At 45.0% G+C, this 18,407-nt stretch overlaps 2 protein-coding genes across 3 annotated transcripts in view; both read right to left on the minus strand.

Moving 5' to 3' along the window:
- Positions 1-1,302: 1,302 nt before the first annotated feature.
- M6PR (mannose-6-phosphate receptor, cation dependent) lies at positions 1,303-12,462 on the minus strand. The gene is made up of 7 exons (XM_080987937.1): positions 12,283-12,462; positions 10,548-10,720; positions 8,075-8,235; positions 7,873-7,982; positions 6,871-7,001; positions 4,305-4,431; positions 1,303-2,943 (listed from the first exon to the last, which is right to left on the minus strand). Exons 2-7 carry the CDS (start codon positions 10,703-10,705, stop codon positions 2,821-2,823), a joined length of 810 nt encoding a protein of 269 aa, XP_080844063.1. The 5' UTR covers positions 10,706-10,720; positions 12,283-12,462; the 3' UTR covers positions 1,303-2,820.
- Positions 12,463-15,674: 3,212 nt separating this feature from the next.
- LOC308466683 (ovostatin-like) overlaps positions 15,675-18,407 on the minus strand; it is a 54,485-nt gene continuing 51,752 nt past the window's right edge. For both annotated transcript variants that reach the window (XM_080987701.1, XM_080987702.1), the window contains 4 exons: positions 18,052-18,120; positions 17,863-17,965; positions 17,328-17,403; positions 15,675-15,884 (listed from right to left, as the gene is read on the minus strand). In XM_080987701.1, coding sequence (XP_080843827.1) covers positions 17,351-17,403; positions 17,863-17,965; positions 18,052-18,120 — 225 coding nt within the window. In that variant the 3' untranslated portion in view covers positions 15,675-15,884; positions 17,328-17,350. The remainder of the gene's footprint in view (positions 15,885-17,327; positions 17,404-17,862; positions 17,966-18,051; positions 18,121-18,407) is intronic.

Genomic DNA, 18,407 nt, shown 5'->3' on the forward strand with positions numbered 1-18,407 from the left:
TAAAGCTCAGCTTAAGCATATTTACTTCTGCTTAGTAGAAATAGTGTTTAATAAGTTCTATCTGCCAAAATGTCATTTTAAAACTTTTTGAATGCTAGGGTATGTAGCATTTTCACAACTCAAACGGCCTTTTAAAGCCCACTAGAGGGAACCAGAGTTTTGGCTGTATTACTTCATGCCTACCAGCTGAGATTCTTGCCTTAGCTTTCTGGGCTGTTGGCTCAATCAAGTTTCCTTCCATAGCACCAGGCTATCTTCCCCACCTCCTGCCCCAAGTTTGACATGGATTGTCCACCTGTTATTTGATGTCACAGTGACATCAAGCAAGCAGTTTTTTGCCACAAGGTTTGAAATCAACCTGAAAAGCACTGATGGGCAGCTGATTGTTGGATCTTGTAAAGTACTGTGCTTGGGTTTTAAGACTCCATGATGTCAGATACAGGCTGGTATGTGGGGCTTGGTGGTCTAACTAGGGGTCCCAATACGTTTTATGTTTTCCAAAATGACCCAAATCTGAACACAAAGTTTAATATCACTAACAAATGATAGCTTTTAACCACAAGGAGTATAGACTCTCTCGAGTCAAATGCGCTCGGATTTCCTGTGCCATTAGTTAAAAGTGATCACCATTTTAGTGTGAATTGAAGAGATTATAATAGCTATTATAGGAAGGGGGGGGGGAGCAGCAGCCATCTCCTTGTGTGTGCTGGTTCATACTTCTTAACTACAAGAATAGCTTAAATAATGCTATAGCACTAAGCAAAAAGGTGTGGCTGAGGTGGCCTCTGACAGCATGTTTATGTGAAGCACAGCATTGGCCTGAATATAAGCCGCACTCCTCCCCCCCCCCCCCAAAAAAAATTCAGACAGTGAAAAGTTAAGTGTGGCTTTTATTCATGACCTTACGCTGTCAGCAAAGTGGTGTCCTCCCCAACCAAGGAAGCAGCCTGGGTATTGTCATTTTTCCTCCTCCCCCCATCAATTTTAAAGGTGCAGCTTATTTGCAGGTGCGGCTTATATTCGGGCCAATACAGTAGTTGATATTCCCAGTCCTTGAATTCTCAACTAGAGATACAGGTAAGTGAAATTTAAGCACTCTCCAGCCAAGTTCTGTGTTTGATTACTGAGCTATGTTCCCTCTCCTTGTGTGGCTGGGAGAGCAGGAAGAACAGGAAAGTAGTATTTAACGAGGTTAATTTGCTGCAGCTTTCTTTGACTTAAGAGAGGGGAACCTCCAGCCCTTCCATGTTGTTAAATTCCAACTCCCATCAGCATGTCTATGATGAACTCACAAACACACAGTTCAGGGCTTCAAGCCATTTTAATTTTAAAGTTGTGTCTTTGTACAAAGTTATTTTTAAACACCACCATGAAAAAGTGACCATTGCAGTGACCTTATCCCTGTTGGAGGGAACTTGAGACACTTGATGCAGCTTTGTTTATCTAATTTCATTCCAGCAGGAGAGCTGATCATTGCTCTTGAGTCAGAAAAGGAGAGATTTTGCCCTGCTGTGTACCCCACAGATCGCTGCTCAGTTTGAACCACCAGCTCTCCCTACAAAGTAAATGTATTATTCCTCACAAGAGATAGCTGGTGTTACTAGTGAATTCAGGAGACTTTGAACTGTAAATGGCTTATCTTCAAAAGTAAGGAATATTTTTGAGCTGCAGCTCTGATCTCTTCAGTAGGTGATAGCATAGCATGCACCAAGTAGAGAAAGCAATCTCTTAAAACAACAGACCTATCATGTCCCAATCCCTCCAGGAAGCAGATGAAGGTGCAGCTTAGATTAACATCCCTACTGAGAACAGACCGGCAGTGATGTTTGCACTAGTCTGGAAGGATAAAAGTTTATTCCATAGGTTTTTGTGGCTATGTCAAAAAACCTAAGGTGTTGACTAACCACCCAGACACCCAGACAGACTTTCATTCCTTATTCCCCCGTTGAACTACTAAGAAGACTGGTCTTCCTTATATTTTTCAACCTCCGCCATAAGCACATATACAACTAAAGCTAGATAATTCCTCTTTCTCGTAAAGCATTTAAAGGGAGTGATAATGCAGGGACTGCAGTCAGGTGCACCTGCTGTTTTAATAAACACTCTTTCCTCTTTGCCTCTGAAGTCTCCACCTCTATTTCAATTCAGGCCATATAGCAAAATATACATATTATTGCCATCATCATGGACCAGTGACTGGAAAAAAAAGAAGACCTCAAATCTACTTTTAATTCATACTTTAAGATGGAAGAGTCTCCAGACTGTCTGTCTACTGCATCTTAAAAGGGTGAATCTGAAAATGCAAGGAAAGCTCCCTCACCTTTCAAGAAAAATGTACAAATGAATAATTGAAAATAGAAATCCAGTGTTTTGTAGAATAAAGCCCATACAAAATATGTAAAAGCACTCAATCCCAGCCACTCTACCCACCCCCCCATACCCAAGGCTACTAGTATTTCCCTGCACCTTCAGGTTCTTCCCTTTAACTTCACATACTGAAGTTCCCCTTGCTGCTCCACTCCAAACCTACAAACACTTCTTCATAAACTGGGGAAAATCAGCCTCAGCAGGCAATCTAGAGAAGCATTTGCCCTTCAGGGCTCTGTCCAGTCCCCCTATTTCAAAGTTTGTTGCCACAGATTTACATTCATAAAAGCCCCAAGCCCCAGTCCCAGTACTCATTCATAGCAGGAGAGGAAAAACGGGGCAGCCATGGTAAAAAGCAAGCAGCTTAAGGGGTGATCACAAGAAAGATGAGGGGGAAGCGACCAGGTGACACCCGCTTATGTGAACAAACAGGGAAGGAAAAGAAACAAAAGATCACATTGGTAGCAAATGGTCATCTCGCTCTTCAGACTCTTCCCCTAGTTGGTCATCGCCAACACCACGATACGCAGCTGGTACATTCCTTGGTTTCGACCGGCACACAAAATCACAGCCATCCTGTAAACACACACAGGTTAATGTACAAATGCCAGACCCCGAATAGCGATTGCAGCATGAACCTCTGTCTCCATCCAGATTCCACCTCTTAGCATGATTTGAGGACTTCAATGCTGAAGGGACTATAGAAAGGCGTGGCAGCCAAATAAGCACAACTGCCGTACCTAAAGCACATCAAAGGCTTTGCATAGGCAACTAGTAAGTAAAAGCTTAGCTTGAGAGTGTCAGCTCAGAAGTTCCCACAAGGAAACAAGCCTAGGCTGTGCCTCCCAGACAACTCTGAAGGGAAGCCTGTTGACAGGAATTTATTAGCTGCAATCTCCAACAAAAACAATAGCTATATTTGGACAACGCAATAGATCTGTTTATTTAGCCAGAACAAACTTTCAATTCATGCACTCCCTCTCGTTCAGTGTAGCTGCAAGGAACTGAAAGGCTCTGCTTCCATCTGATTAAGTATTAAGTATATCATTTTGTCCGAATGCAAACTGGGTAATTTCAAATTATTAGTTGACACAATGCAATTTCAAACCATGGCTCTGAGAGTGGCTTTTATCAAAAAGGTAGAGATTAATCACAGTCTGGCATTAGACATCATACTAAATGGCACTTAAAAAATTGTAACAAGCTGGGTCCCCAAGCTTCACTGCGGCTTCTTTACATGGGGGTGGGGGCACCTTTTCTGTCTAGGGGCCATTTTTATCTCCTTCCCTTGGAGGGCTGAATACGACAGGTGGGCATCACTATGGTGTCAGGTGATGCTGTGCTTTGAAGCCCAAATTGTCAGGACTTCAAAGAACAGCACAGGGCTGTTTGAAAGTCCTTCATTTTAGCGAGATTCTGATGCAAACCAGTTCCTGAATCAGGATGGTGTTTGTCAGGATTCAATCCCATCCTCCCACACATCAGCTGACGTCATGAGGAAAATGGCTTTGCGGGCTATGATTGGTCCACGGGTAGGAGGTTACCCGGGCCTGCTTAAAACAAGATGTTAAAACAAGATTCATCAAAATGCCTGAATGCACATACAGTGGTACCTCGGGTTACATACGCTTCAGGTTACAGACTCCGCTAACCCAGAAATAGTACCTCGGGTTAAGAACTTTGCTTCAGGATCAGAAGAGAAATCGCACGGCGGCGGCAGGAGGCCCCATTAGCTAAAGTGGTGCTTCAGGTTAAGAACAGTTTCAGGTTAAGTACGGATCTTCGGAACGAATTAAGTACTTAATCCGAGGTACCACTGTATACCTTTCCTGTGGCACAGGAAGACGCAGCTTGTGTGCATGATATCAGATGCAAACTCTGGAAGAATCGCAGGTTGCCCCTTGCTGCTGTACGGATTTGTCTGTTTTGCTACTTACTGCCACTAGGTTGCCCAGATCTTGCCAGAAGGCCAAGTGGGGGAACTGCTCCATGCCTTTTGCTCCCACCAGCAGACGCTGGTAAAGAAATCCCCCAATGAGGTACACTGCAACCAATGGAGCAAGCCTGAAAGAGAATGTCAAAATACAAACAAACCAGGAAGGCAAAAGCTATGATGATTTCTAATAAAACTCAGAACATGTTGATGTTCTCTTACAAACCGCTTAAGAACTTATAATGAGGCTGATTGGCATATGAGATTCCAACCTTTATGGTGTAATATGTGTTACTCCTAAAGCGTCTAGTCAAATTCTAATTTTGAGCAACCAGAGGAGAGCCCAATGTGCACAACTTTAGGCTTAATGGTTGTTAGGTATCACACTGAGTATACACAGCAGCATAAAATATGGGAAGGGAATGGGGATTAGGAATCAATATGGCAGGCAAATTATTTGCCCAGAAATGGGGAGGAAAATAGGTACACTTTAGGGAAACTAAATTGCAGGCTACATTTGAGGACATTTGTGCAAGTTTATTTCCCTGTACAGTGGTACCTCGGGTTACAAACTCGGCTAACCTGGAAGTAGTTGCTCCGGACTGCGAACTTTGCCCCAGGATGGGAACGGAAATCGTGCGCCAGCAGTGCAGCGGCAGCAGAAGGCCGCATTAGCGAAACCGCGCCTCAGGTTAAGAACGGACCCCCGGAATAAATTAAGTTTGCAACCCGAGGTACCACTGTATCTGTTTGTAACATCCAAATCTTCCAACATCTTGTGAGATTTGCTGAAGCCCAATCAGAAGCTGTGCTTATAATTCATGTCTAAACAGCAGTAATTTAGGCTCTCCTGTGCATCTATGTAATTGCAAGGCCCAGGGCATTTGTCACATGTATAATATAAACCAGAGCTTTCTAGACTGTGCGTCGTGACAAGTTAGTGTGTTGGTTGCAGTGTGTAGGTGTGTCCCACAAATGCTCCCTGCACTCCTCCCGGGGCTGGAAAGGGGTTAGTTTAACCTCTGGTTTGCTAGTAAAACTGAATTACTGTGTCGTGAAATCATGCATGTCTAAAAAGTGTGTCACCAACGTGAAAAGTTTGGAAAGCTCTGATATAAACACATGCCATACTGTCATGCCTGCCTAAATACTTACCAGGAAGCCAGTGCCCCTAACTACATATGTATTCTTTTGTCTTAAAGTAACTGCCTTGGGATAAACCTTCCATTCCCCATGGCCAAAGACCTTTATTTCATTCACCCTATGCTCAATACAAAACCTGATTCTGTGGAATCACATTTACAGAAAAGTGTCTCGTGGATAAACTTTCAGCAGATTACTTTTCTAGACCCTTTCTAATAAGGCACTAAAAGTAGGGAACAGCACCATGGCACCCTTCTGTAATGGAGGACAATGTGTTCCACTGTTTCATTTCTACCTTGTATGCTCAGTTGACAAGGGCGGCATGGAATACTAATGTCCGATACCACATGTACTCTTCAAAGCTTTGTCCCCAATTCTGTTTAAAATCTGTACTGAACTGCCAGGTGACATACTCTGAAAATCTGGAATACTTTCTCGCCAAGTCCTGAGAAAGTGAAGATACTTGTTGGTAGGGTGTGTGCCTGTTTTGAGAGGTAGTTCCCAGCCAATTTTAGATGGGGTTGCACTTTGCAGCTTTGAATGCTTTTAAGATCTAGCCTTTAAGTGGCATCTATGGCGTAAAAGTGCAAGTATAAATAGGTACTGCTCTGGCAGGAAGGTAAACGGTGTTTCCGTGCGCTGCTCTGGTTCACCAGAAGTGGCTTAGTCATGCTGGCCACATGACCCAGAAGCTGTACGCCAGCTCCCTTGGCCAATAAAGCGAGATGAGTGCTGCAACCCCAGAGTCGGTCATGACTGGACCTAATGGGCTTAGGGCTTGCCGATCAGAAGGTCGGCAGCTCAAATCCCCGCGACAGGGTGAGCGCCCGTTGCTCGGTCCCAGCTCCTGCCAACCTAGCAGTTCGAAAGCACGTCAAAGTGCAAGTAGATAAATAGGTACCGCTCTGGCGGGAAGGTAAACGGCGTTTCCGTGCGCTGCTCTGGTTCGCCAGAAGCGGCTTAGTCATGCCGGCCACATGACCTGGAAGCTGTACCTTTTTATGGCATGAAGTGCCGTCTACGTTCTAAGTCTGGTGCCCACCTTCCCACCCGAAAAGAAACAGCCACTATTCATGAACTGGTGGCATACAACTTACACTGCCATGATGCACTGAATGGGGGGACACATTTGAAATTTCAACTAGTCCAAAGTACAGGCCTTAAGATTGTACACATATACACCAGGATGTTGGTACCAAATCTCATGTCTTTCTGGCACCAAGTAAAGAACTTATTGTTGAAACCAGGCACTATTAAATTGTATTATCAGAATAGCTTTTATCTCTCAAGTTGCTCTGATGCTGCTCAGTTTTAACTGTTATCTTCATTTTTCAATCCCGTTTTATTTGTTTAAAAAGAATATGCATATAAGCTACCCTGGAAATTGCTAAACTAGATGGAGTATTAAAACTTTTAGACAAACTTACGTAATGAGCAATATAGAGCCAATACTTAAGTGAGCGTCTTCTGGAGGGCAGGCCAAGCTGCTCTCTAATTCAAAGAGGTAGAAGCATTCCTCCATCTTTTCTCGTTCTTCTGACACCATGGTGAAACCACTCTGTTTATGGGAAGATAGCAGACTCATGGAAGCCCAGTAAAATACATCTATCACCTTAAATATATACAGGGACAAAGTTCCGTCCTTCCCCAGAGATCTATGCTCGCCAGTGTCCTTCATCTTCTTCAAGAACCATCTAACAGTGCCACCTCCCACTTCTGAGTGAGCGAGATACATGTTCAGATAAATATATGCTGTAGGCTTCCTGGGTTGTACTTTAAAATGCTAGTAGGAGGCTCTGTGTTTGACTTTTTCTTTGCAACAGGAACTTCCCAGCCCTCCCAATAGCCCTGGACTACCCTTCTTCGGGTGGCGCTGTGGGTTAAACCACAGAGCCTAGGACTTGCTGATCAGAAGGTTGGCGGTTCAAATCCCCATGACGGGGTGAGCTCCCATTCCTCGGTCCTTGCTCCTGCCAACCTAGCAGTTCGAAAGCACGTCAAAGTGCAAGTAGATAAATAGGTGAACGGCATTTTCATGCGCTGCTCTGGTTCACCAGAAGTGGCTTGGTCATGCTGGCCACATGACCTGGAAGCTGTACGCTGGCTCCCTCAGCCAATAAAGCGAGATGAGCGCCGCAACCCCAGAGTCGGTCACGACTGGACCTAATGGTCAGGGGTCCCTTTACCCTTCTTCAAAATGTGTTCATTTTCTAAGTGAGCAGCCTTTCCCCTCCCACCAACATACAAGTTCAAGCATAGTGGTATTCCTGCCAAGCTGAAAAATCTCATTTTCCAAGCATGTAATTCAGCTCTTAAATTATTCAGCGTGATTAGTACTGGAGGTAATGTAATGAGGGGTGACTCCTAACCATTGGCCAATATACCCTGGAATTATTATTTTTTAATAACCCTTTCCAGTAGCTACTCACTGCTAGTGTCTTCTTGTTGCAGGTGATCATTACTATGGCTTTTCTCGGCTCCTTCCCACAGTGGCTACTATAGGGGTCTCCCCCCTTATAGGTCAGTAAAATCCATGAACCTGCCAAGACAGAAAACCAAGACACCCTGTGAGGCATGTGTGGTATTGGAAGAGCAATGGATAAGAGTTGTTGAAGGATAAATGTATCTTACTTCCACTGGCAAGATGGGTTTCGTTGATTCGTCCCAACACCATTGTCTGTTGCTTATTGTTGATCTGCACCAGGCCAGAATTGGTCTTATTGCTAGCATTTCGACACACCCGGAACTTGTAGGTGTATTTCTCACCTTCACTCTCACCTTCAACTTCAAAACTGCAGAGGGAGATGCCACAGAGTGAAGCCTTACAAACATTGGTGCTCACACATTTGCGGGGGTGGTGGGGATCCTAACAATAGTCCTTCCCACTCAAATTAAGGAGCATCTATACCAGCCAACCCTCTTTCATTCCAAATTCCATTAGGAGAGGTTTTCACAAACTTTTTTAAAAAATCATGTTCTACAAATTCTGCTCTAAAGTGAATGAGAAACACCCCAAATCCTGAGGCATGAAAAAAGGGAGATCAGCATGTATCTCCATTTTTTTTTAAAAAAAAAACCTATTTGTTACCTGCTCATTACAAGAAGTCCCAGGGTGGGGAATACAAATTAAAATACAACTGTATTTAAAATCCAAAAGCTGAAAACACTGATCTAAGTAAAACAATACAGCTTTGGATACAGAAAACTCACACCCAGCCATCCCCCAAATGCCTGTCTCTGGGCCTGAAGCCAGTTTGAAATCCGTTCGGATTAATCTACTCCCTCCAATAATGCCTGCAGGTGGCTTGCCGCCAGCCTCTCAAGAATCTCGCCCAAGATTGTGAACAGGCAATTGTAATGTAACACTTCTGGTCCTTCAAGGCAGGCAGCACACCCCGCTTCTGCAGTAAGGAACTGATCAATCCTTGAGCCCACTCCACCAATCCCCTCTGGATAGCTGTGTAAGACATGATGGGCAAGGGTCAGTCAGCCAAACTCCTATAACCAGCTTCTCCACTGAGCCAACAAATCCTGAGTTAGATGGTCATCTGGCATTGCTATAATTGGTGCCCAGAACTTCAGAGATACCCTATGTTGGACAGATTTAATCAGCTTATTCACCACTCGAAACAGCCCTGCTGGACTGAAGAGGCTCTGGTGGCAGAGAGGCACACTTTATTTGCCGTCACCGCTGCCATGCGGTATGCATGACCAAGTACTCTTGCCTTTATCTGGTCAGTGTTGCATTGGGATTTGCACTATTTACAATCTAGCCATTGCCGCTCCTGTTTAATCATGCAGTTCCCTGGTATACCAGGGAACCCTGGCATGCTCACCAGTTGCAATGATGACCCCTGAAGCAACTGTGTTTATGGCCCAGTGCATCTTGCTGTTCTACAGCAAGAATAGAGCCTCAACAGGAGTGCCAGCCATCTCAGCTGGAAAATCCCCCAAAGTATTCAGGAACCTTTGTGAGTCTATTAGTCTCCAGGGTGGACCATCTCAATAGGCCCTCCATCCCTATGGGTAATACAATCAGAGGGAATCCAAACCATATCAGGAAATGGTCCATCCAGGACAACGGCCTCATTACAAACCCCACAATCAACTGAACCAAGCTATCCCTCTCTGTTGCAAAGACCAGGTCCAGAGTACATTTGTTTGGACACATGGGTTGCACCACTGATTGATCATGACAAATCTATGGTTGTCCAGGTGGCCATGAGGTCCCAAGCTAGTTCACTGGAGGCTGAATTGGAGTGGGTGTTGAAGGTACGTGGCACCACTCTGGAAGGATTCTCCACCACCATGCTCAAGGTAACCTTCAGGTTAGCAAAGGAAGTGCCATGCAATGGGGTGGACAAGAGACCAGCAGCATCCCCAGTCTGTTCCAATGACTCAACACCATAAAACCCCTCAAATCTAGTCAGTAGAGTTTGGCCTCCTTAGGGATTACAGCTGTGACTCTTCCCAACCCAGTTGGGATTGGTGCCACACCAAGTAGCTGGAGACCAAAAGCTGAGTTAATGCCTAATCTTCCCAGGCTGCTCACCCAGGTGTCAATAATGAATACCTGCATATTTCCTTTTGTAGATTTTGTAATGCGGATTGGTGGGGAAACTATTCAAGTAGTGCAAGAACAGAGGTGCTGTTTCAGGCATGGCCAAACTTGGCCCTCCAGATGTTTTGGGACTACAACTCCCATCATCCCTAGCTAACAGGACCAGTGGTCAGGGATGATGGGAATTGTAGTCCCAAAACATCTGGAGATTATATCGGAGACTTAGTAAGGGCATTAAGTATCTATACCAGATGTCCACAAGGCCTCATGAACAACAGAATATTGCCAATGAGCTGTTAATTTTATTGGGGGGGGGGAATAAACTCCTTCAGCAGCCATCTTTTCACAACAGGAACGCAATCGGTATGAGCAAGTAGAATTCTTATGAGAATCACTTGTTGACACTAGCCGGGCCTGACAAGTAGCTAAGGTGGTTGGATATTCCCCAAGGGCAGTGACTCAAAAATCCCTCTTGAGCAATTGCTCCTGACATCGGCTACACTGAAGCCACCCCAACAAGTCAATCAGCCACAGGCACTGTACCTTCTGCCGAAAATTGGCGTCAACCTCTCCAGCAGCTTCTTTTCTTTTGTGGATTCACTGCGTTCCTCCCCAAGTAGATCACATTCATTGTCCTTTGCCATCACAGTGGTTATGAGGGCTAGCAGCACAGCATGGAAGCAAGGGTGAGCCAGGAACATTCTACAAGCAGTTGTCTAGAGTAAGGGCAGGTGATGAAAAACAGATGTAGACAAGGCGTTAATATGGCAGCCTGACATATGAAACCTGAGTTGCAGAGCTCAATTGAACAATCAATGTCTACTTTTTCATTATGGCTTTTACATGGAAAGGTGGACATTCTATAAGCAATCTCACAGTCCTGAATTAAGAGACAACTGGGATATTAGTTTCACATAAATGACAACCTGCAATAATTTGGCACTGAGAGAGAGGAAATTCACTACTTTAAGGCAGGAGCGGCCAACTGGATCCTCTCAGTAGGCTGAACCCTTATTTCCCCCAACAAATATGTTTCACATCCTCTATTTGAAATGTATGAAGAACATCTTCTATTCAGTGTTTCTTACTATCGTTATGGCTCATCTCAAACCACTCTCAGAAACTGTTAATTCTGCATTGTCATATGCTATTTTTATGTTGTTAATCATTAAAACAAGAAGTGAGCATCTCATAAATGATGATTCACTCAGACCACACATGGAAGCTTTTAGAAATCAGTCAGTAGGTGCATTTTGCTTTTTTGTTTTGCATTTCAAGCCATCCAAATGTAGGTGGGCTGCATGATAATTTCTGCGAATGTATTCTGCGAACGAAGGCTGGCTTAATGTCTTTGATGCATGAATAGTCACCTTCTTTCTAAGGACGGGTACAGCACGGCCAAATTTAAGCAGCTCATAAAATGCCATTGACTTTGTTGATAAATTTTAATACATATTCGTATACTTGAAAGCTCCATTTTGGCGAAATTACCCATTGCAGAGTCATCTTGCTCAGGTCCTGAGCGTAGCCTTTCATGTTGGAAAAATTCACCTTGGAAGACTCTCTCTGCTCTAACTCTGGGTGTGGGCTTTGAAAGATCAGTCCAGGAAAAGTCAACATCCTCTCAGTTACTGAGAATCCACTCTCACCCTTGATAGCCCGAAATGGATGTTTCGGGGATGCACCATTTGAAACATTAAATCCTAGGGATTTGGGGTTAGGCGGGGAGGAGGCAGCCCTTGTGCTCAGAATTGCAAAGAATCTGTGCCAGAGATGGGTGGAGAGAGCTTTGGAAAGAGCCGCATACAGGTGGCGGCGGGGGTGGGACGAAACTGCTGAGGCGGCCTCGTTCCCGTCACTCGAGTTGCGGAGGCAGAGCGCCACGCGGAACGCGCCACCGGGCCCTCACCTGCCTGCGGTTCACGTGTCCGCCCCGCTTCGCGTGCAGACGTAACGAAAAGCGCGCGTGTCCCTGCGACGGGTTCGCCCTTCGGCATGGCAGGCGCCGAGGCCGCCTGCTCTACCTCACCCCTGCGAAACCCTTCCCTGACCCCCCCCTCACCCCCCAAGTGCCTAAAAAGCCCCGCCATTTCCACAACTCGACTGCCGCCAGGCTTCTTCAAGGGGGGGGGGGAGCGAGGCCGGAGCTTTCCGAGGAGGCGGTGGGGGGGCCCCACATGCCCTCCGCCCCCTCATCTCTCTCGCCCCCCGGAGCCTGCAGCAAGCGAGGTGCGGCTGAGGGGAGATGGGGAGTAGGGTCGCGGAGCGGCGCCGTCACCTGGGGCTGCCCCGGCCCACTGCGGCGTTCGACGTCGCGTCTCGGCCTTCCTCCCCGCGCCTGTCGCCGGCCCCCGAAGCCGTTACCGGAGCCCGGAGGAGGAGGAAGAGGAGGGCGGCTCGTGACCAGTCATGCTACACAAGCGGAAGAGGAAGCAGCAGCCCTTGCCGTACAGCCGAAGGCTCATCCTCTTGTCGACCGGAAGGAGGAAGCGGGGTAAGGGGCGGTTTTGGTCCAATCGGGTGGAAGCGACTCGCCGAGTCGTTTCGCCTTCACCTACCTCCGGCCCCGCCTTCCCGTGCTTGCAACCTGACCAATGAGAGGCGGAGGAGCGGGTTCGGGGAGGGGCTTCGGCGTGACAGGCGACTCGGGGGCCCAACCCGCCTCCGTTCCAGTTCTTGGTCTTTAAGTAGATCTCGACGACGACAAGATTGAAGGCGAGGGCGGCTCTCATTGGCTCTTCAGCGGCTGTCACGGGATAGTCACGAGGCCCCTCTCCCTCCCCTTCAGATTTTGAATATCTGACTGTTTATTAAATGAATGGGATAAATAAAATAAAATGCTGCGCAGTGTGTTATTGTCATGTTCGCTATTATGCTACGCGCTTTTGGTGTTTAAATGCTGCAAGCCGCCTCGGCGACCCTTGGATGAAGGGCGGTGTATACAAATTTAATAAATAAGATTTAAATGAATAACGTATTCGCGTTTTTATATCGCACTTTTCTCACGCCAAGCAGCTCAAAAGTTTAGCACGGGGTTCTCCTTCCCCTTCCTCTTCTCAACAATTGCTTTTCTCCTACATAATTCTAGCTTCTTTTTTTCTTAAATCAGCATTTCCCCTAAAGAAGCTCAGATTATGGTCATGAACTAGAAACTCAGAATTGTTAGCTTTTGTTTTATGAAGTTGTTGCCGTTCTCATGAAAGGAAACACAGCTGTTGCTTATTAAATTATTATTATGAAAGACATCTGAAGGCAGTCCTGTTCAGGGAAGTTTTTAATATTTAATGCTGTATTTTTAATACTTTATTGGGAGCCGACCAGAGTGGCTGGGGAAACTCAGCCAGATGGGCGGGTATAAATAAATTATTATTATTATTATTATTATTATTATTATTATTATTATTTGCACATACTAGTCCAGGAAATGATGCAAATTAAAAATGCTCTAACCGCAGCTGAGATTGGAGGGGTCTGCAGAGGAAGGACAAAATCTGTAGCTGCCTTAGTGAGGGTGGCAAGGTGAGACTATAATGGAGAGAAGTATGGGTGCCATAACACAAAATGCCCTGTCCTTTATATTTGTATGGTGGTTCAATGGTTCCATCAACTCATCCTGGCAACAACAAGAGTCATGTTTCTGTTTCTAAAGCAGAAATTCCTCATTTCCTCAGTCAGTTGCTGCCCTTGCTTCTTTATGGAGGTCAACTGTTGTCAGAGCAAATGAGGAAATGCTGCTTTTCGAAGGCAGCTGTGGCATTTCGCTCCTCCCATTGCAAGGATCATCTGATTCATGTTTACTTTCTGTTCCATGAGAAAGGAAGCCAGTTTGTGTGACTTCTGTCTCTGGTACTATTGTATTTTTTCTTGCAACCACCGATAAAAACTTTGCCACTGCTAATGTTCTAGCGTTTGTCCAGTCTTCCAATGGGAACCTGACATAGTGAACCTCTGATTTTCCCGGGAAAGGTACCAGCAAGGGTAATATCAGTTCAGCCCTGGCTTGCTCATATTTTGCACTGTGCAACAAAATATGTTTTATGGAATCGATGTTTTGAGCACACAAAGTCTGTCCTGGTAGGGAACTCCTCTCAACCTGCAAGAACTAATGATCCCTTTATTCTGAACAAAATGCTTGTTTAACCTGGAGGTAGGCTGTATGAATTGTGTATTGCTTTGTAATGATTTGTTGGGTCTCTGGACCATAATAAAGGTTGATGATGTATTTTTTCTTTCTGCTCTGTCTTGCGACGAGACAGGATATCTGTACGAGGGCTGCTCCTCTCATACGTGTTTGTTATGTTCTTTATTCTGTAATTAGTAGAAATAAAGTAGGTATGCCCAGATACCTCCTCAACTCCGTCTGCACTGTTTTTACTCTGCTATACCGGGTGCTCACAAGAGAGCAGCTGTGAGTCCCAGAACACCAGGACCCCTTCCCAGGAATGCTGCGTAGCTGCTCCAGTGCCGGAGGAGGCTGTGAGGCCTGCAAGAGTGTTCCATTAGTGTGGCTGGTGACGGCACCATGGCCTCTCAGAGAGCATGGCCTGAAGAGACAGTAGGCCAGACCCCAAAGCCTCACCTGTCAGTCAAATGCTTTGGCTCCTTATCAGAATTTTCTCCATTCAGAACCAAGATGGGAGTCGGGTTTTATATCAGCTCAGGGGAGGCATGTCCCATTTCGCTGCTTGAGGCCAAATAGGAAGCACCGCCCTGCCACTGCATCTGCCACCTGTGTCACCTGCCCTGCCACCTTCAAGAAGTGGCGCCAGCATTGGGACAGATTTCAGGTGAAATCTCGCTGCTTTCTGATGAAATCTCACCTGAAATTGGAGACATCTTGGCCAAATTCAGTGCCGGCTCCTCTGCCCCTGGTGCTGGCCTCAACGCACATAACGGCTGGGCCGGCTGTGTGTCGGCTGCAAAATTTTTTGCTCCAAGTGGTTCACACAAATTGTAAGATAGCCCACCATCAGGATTTCCATATTAGGTTGGGGAAGTGCTTTTTTCTGGGGGTACTCAAGGGTACACAGCACTGGCACCTTTTCTTTCTAGAAGAAAAGCACTGGGTTGGGGTAAAGCTATCCAATGAATTTGTGGCTGAATTGAGGTTTGAACAGGGAAGTTATAGTCTAGAATGTCCGGAGGGTACCAAATGTTAAGGAAGGTGGGTAGTAGGTAAAAAAGGTAAAGGTAAAGGGCCCCTGGATGGTTAAGTCCAGTCAAAGGCTACTATGAGGTGTGGTGCTCATCTCGCTTCAGGCCGAGGAATCCGGCATTTTTCCACAGACAGCTTTCCGGGTCATGTGGCCAGCATGACTAAATCGCTACTGGCACAACGGGATACCGTGACAGAAGCCAGAGCGTACGGAAACGCCATTTACCTTCCTGCCACAGCAGTACCTATTTATCTACTTGCACTGGTGTGCTTTCAAACTGTTAGGTTGGCAGAAGCTGGGACTGAGCAATGGGAGCTCACTCTGTCGCAGGGATTTGAACTGCCGACCTTCCAATCGGCAAGCCGAAAATGCTCCACAGTTTAGACCACAGCGCCACCTGTGTCCAACTATCCTATACCAGGGTGCTATCCTATACCAGGTCTTATATAATCCACCCAGTGTAAACAGAGTCTGGACCATCAGCATTGGAGATTAAAATGAGCAGGCAAGGCACTCTTCATAATCACAAGATTTTATTGCAAAGAACTGATGAAACAGCCTCTCATTGAAATGAGTGGCAGAACTCTCAGTTGAAAGGTGTATTTTCTAGTGATTTTCTTCCAAGACCTAATAGTTTAACAAATATGATTCTCCCTGAACACCTCCCTTAGGATGATTGCAGACTTAATTGAGGAATATCTTTTCATGATGACATAACTTTGTCCTGCAGAAACAAACAAAATAAACCATTAATTAACCCAATTTAAAACGATGAATGGCTCAACTTCCATAGGCTACTCTTTGATGCCTTAGTTTTAGACACTGAAATATGACACTTGGGAACAATGATCAGAGTAAAACTACAGAAATATCACTTTAGTTTTGAGACGCAGACACTACAGCTAGGAGGAACTAGCCAGGTGGTGTATAAATTTAGAGCAAGCTAGTGAGGTACCTGATCCATGAGCTACAGGGAGACCCCGCCTGGCAAAGCAGCAAGGCAAGTTAAGCAGATGTGTGTGAAAAGAGAGAAGAGGCCAGGTCATGTCATTCTGCCCCTCCCTTCATTGACTTACAGAAAACCCAAGCTCTAAATAAAGCAACTTAAACTACAAAAACAACTAGGCAATTAGAATGCCAGTAGGGGCATAAAGGCTTTCCAGTGTTTTGCATTGTCTGTCACATGTACAACTTATCTCCCTGTTTGACAGAAGTCATGAGTGTGTACAGGGTGCAATGAGCTCCTGGCTCTCCAGGAACAAATTTGTTACCTTAAGGCCAAGGTGGCAGACCTAGAAGAGCTAAGAGAGGCAGAGAGGTTGGTGGATGAGGCCTTGGGGGGACATTATAGCTGTGCCCCACTCCCACAATGATAGCTCCCCTGCTATCAGGGAGAATGAGAGTCTCGGAGAAGGAGAACATTGCTTTCAAGAAGAGGGAAACTTCCCTTGCACCTGTCTTCACAACGGAAGATATAGGGCAGATCCCAGGACCTGAAAAAACTTTTGCAAGAAAGTTAGTCTTAGGAACTGAGGAAGGTGGTGGTGACAAGAGATAAAGTTTTAGGCCTAATAAACAAAATGAAAACTGACAAATTGCCGAGTCCAGATGGCATCCACCTGAGAGTTCTCATATAACTCAAATGGGAATTTGCTGATCTTCTAACAAAAAAATATATACCATAATTTGTCCCTCAGTGAGGCAAACAGGGGCACTCTGCAACCACTATTCCCCTTCCCAGAGAAGGATGTTATGCTATTCTTGACTGAATGCTAAACATACAGAATCAAACTTCCTAATACATTTTGGTTCAGAATGTCATGCAATTTTGAAATTCCTTTGCAAGGATGCCTTATGAGTGAAAGATGTCTGGAGTGTGAAATCATTCCCTCATCTTTTTTGCGCTGAAGCTATGATGTGAATGTCTTCTAGCACTTCTAATTTCTGAGGCCAGCGAGTGTCTACTCCTTCCATGACTGTAAATGAAAAAGTAAAGACTTTTTATGGCTTTTAGAGAAGACCAACTGTAACACACAGAAGACCATTGCTTGATCCTTTCTATGAAACCATCTTCTTCACCGCCTTTCTCCCCATCCCCAGTCACCAGATAGGATAACGATCGTCTCACTTCTGTTTCCAAGTTTGATGCTCCTGTCTTCCAACTTACTTTCTCCAGATTATCCAAAGGGTTCAAGGATCTTCAGCATGGCAAGGGAACTTGTATTCAGCAATCCCAATTTCATCTGTAGCAGAGAAAGTAATAGGAATTTGATTATTTGACCATCCCATGTGCTTTATGGCAAATTAATTCTACCACACACAGACCTGATGCCTTCTAATGTTATTTTTTTCAATTTAAAAAATGAAAATAAAATCTTGAGAGGATTATTATTATTATTTCTTAATATTATTTTTAGTTGCTTTATCTTGCCCAAGGCAACCCAAAGTGACTTACAACCAAACATCAAAGAAGCAAAACTCCTATATAAATACATTAAAAACATCCCACCCACTTCTAAAAGGCCACAGATAGTTAAAGGTCCAAGGCCTAGGTATAGAATAAAGTTTTCTCTCAGTTTACAACTCCCGTCAGCCCCAGCCAGAATGGTCACTGGTTGGGGATGAAGGCAGTTGGCAGTCGAAAAAATCTAGATTTCATCAGATGAGGGAAGGCTGTTCTATGGCATATTAGTTTTCTTTACCTGTTTCATAGTAGTCATACACGAACACCGAGGCTGGTTTGAGATTTGAAACTGGAAGGTCTTGGGCAACTAGGAAGCTGAAACTGATTCCCTTGGATGAGAGCTGGGAATAAAAGCACAATGGGAATCGTTAGTCTTGTAGGCAGTTAATACTCCACAAAACAAGAGGCAGATCTGAGCAGAACATACGTAGTCCAGGTAGATGATGACATGGTTTTCTTTGCTTTCCACCTTCATCACAATTCTGTCATCACGAAGCTGTGAACAAGGAAGCACAGGAAAGATGACAACCTTCACTGTCCATCTGAAGACACACTAGATGGAGTATGGAATGACTTCTAACGTATCATGAGCAGAACACGCACACAAAAGGGAAACATGGGACGAATCAGATACAGATGTAAGAAATCCATAAATTTTGCTGGAATAATATTGATGCATGCATCCATCATGAAACAATAAAATATTTGTATTATAGATCATCTTTATGAAAAGGAAAGAGAACAAGTGGAGTCTGTTACATTTTAGAATGTTGAAAAGCCACA

This window comes from Podarcis pityusensis (assembly GCF_964106645.2).
Source record: "Podarcis pityusensis genome assembly, chromosome: 17".
Lineage (NCBI taxonomy): Eukaryota > Metazoa > Chordata > Lepidosauria > Squamata > Lacertidae > Podarcis > Podarcis pityusensis.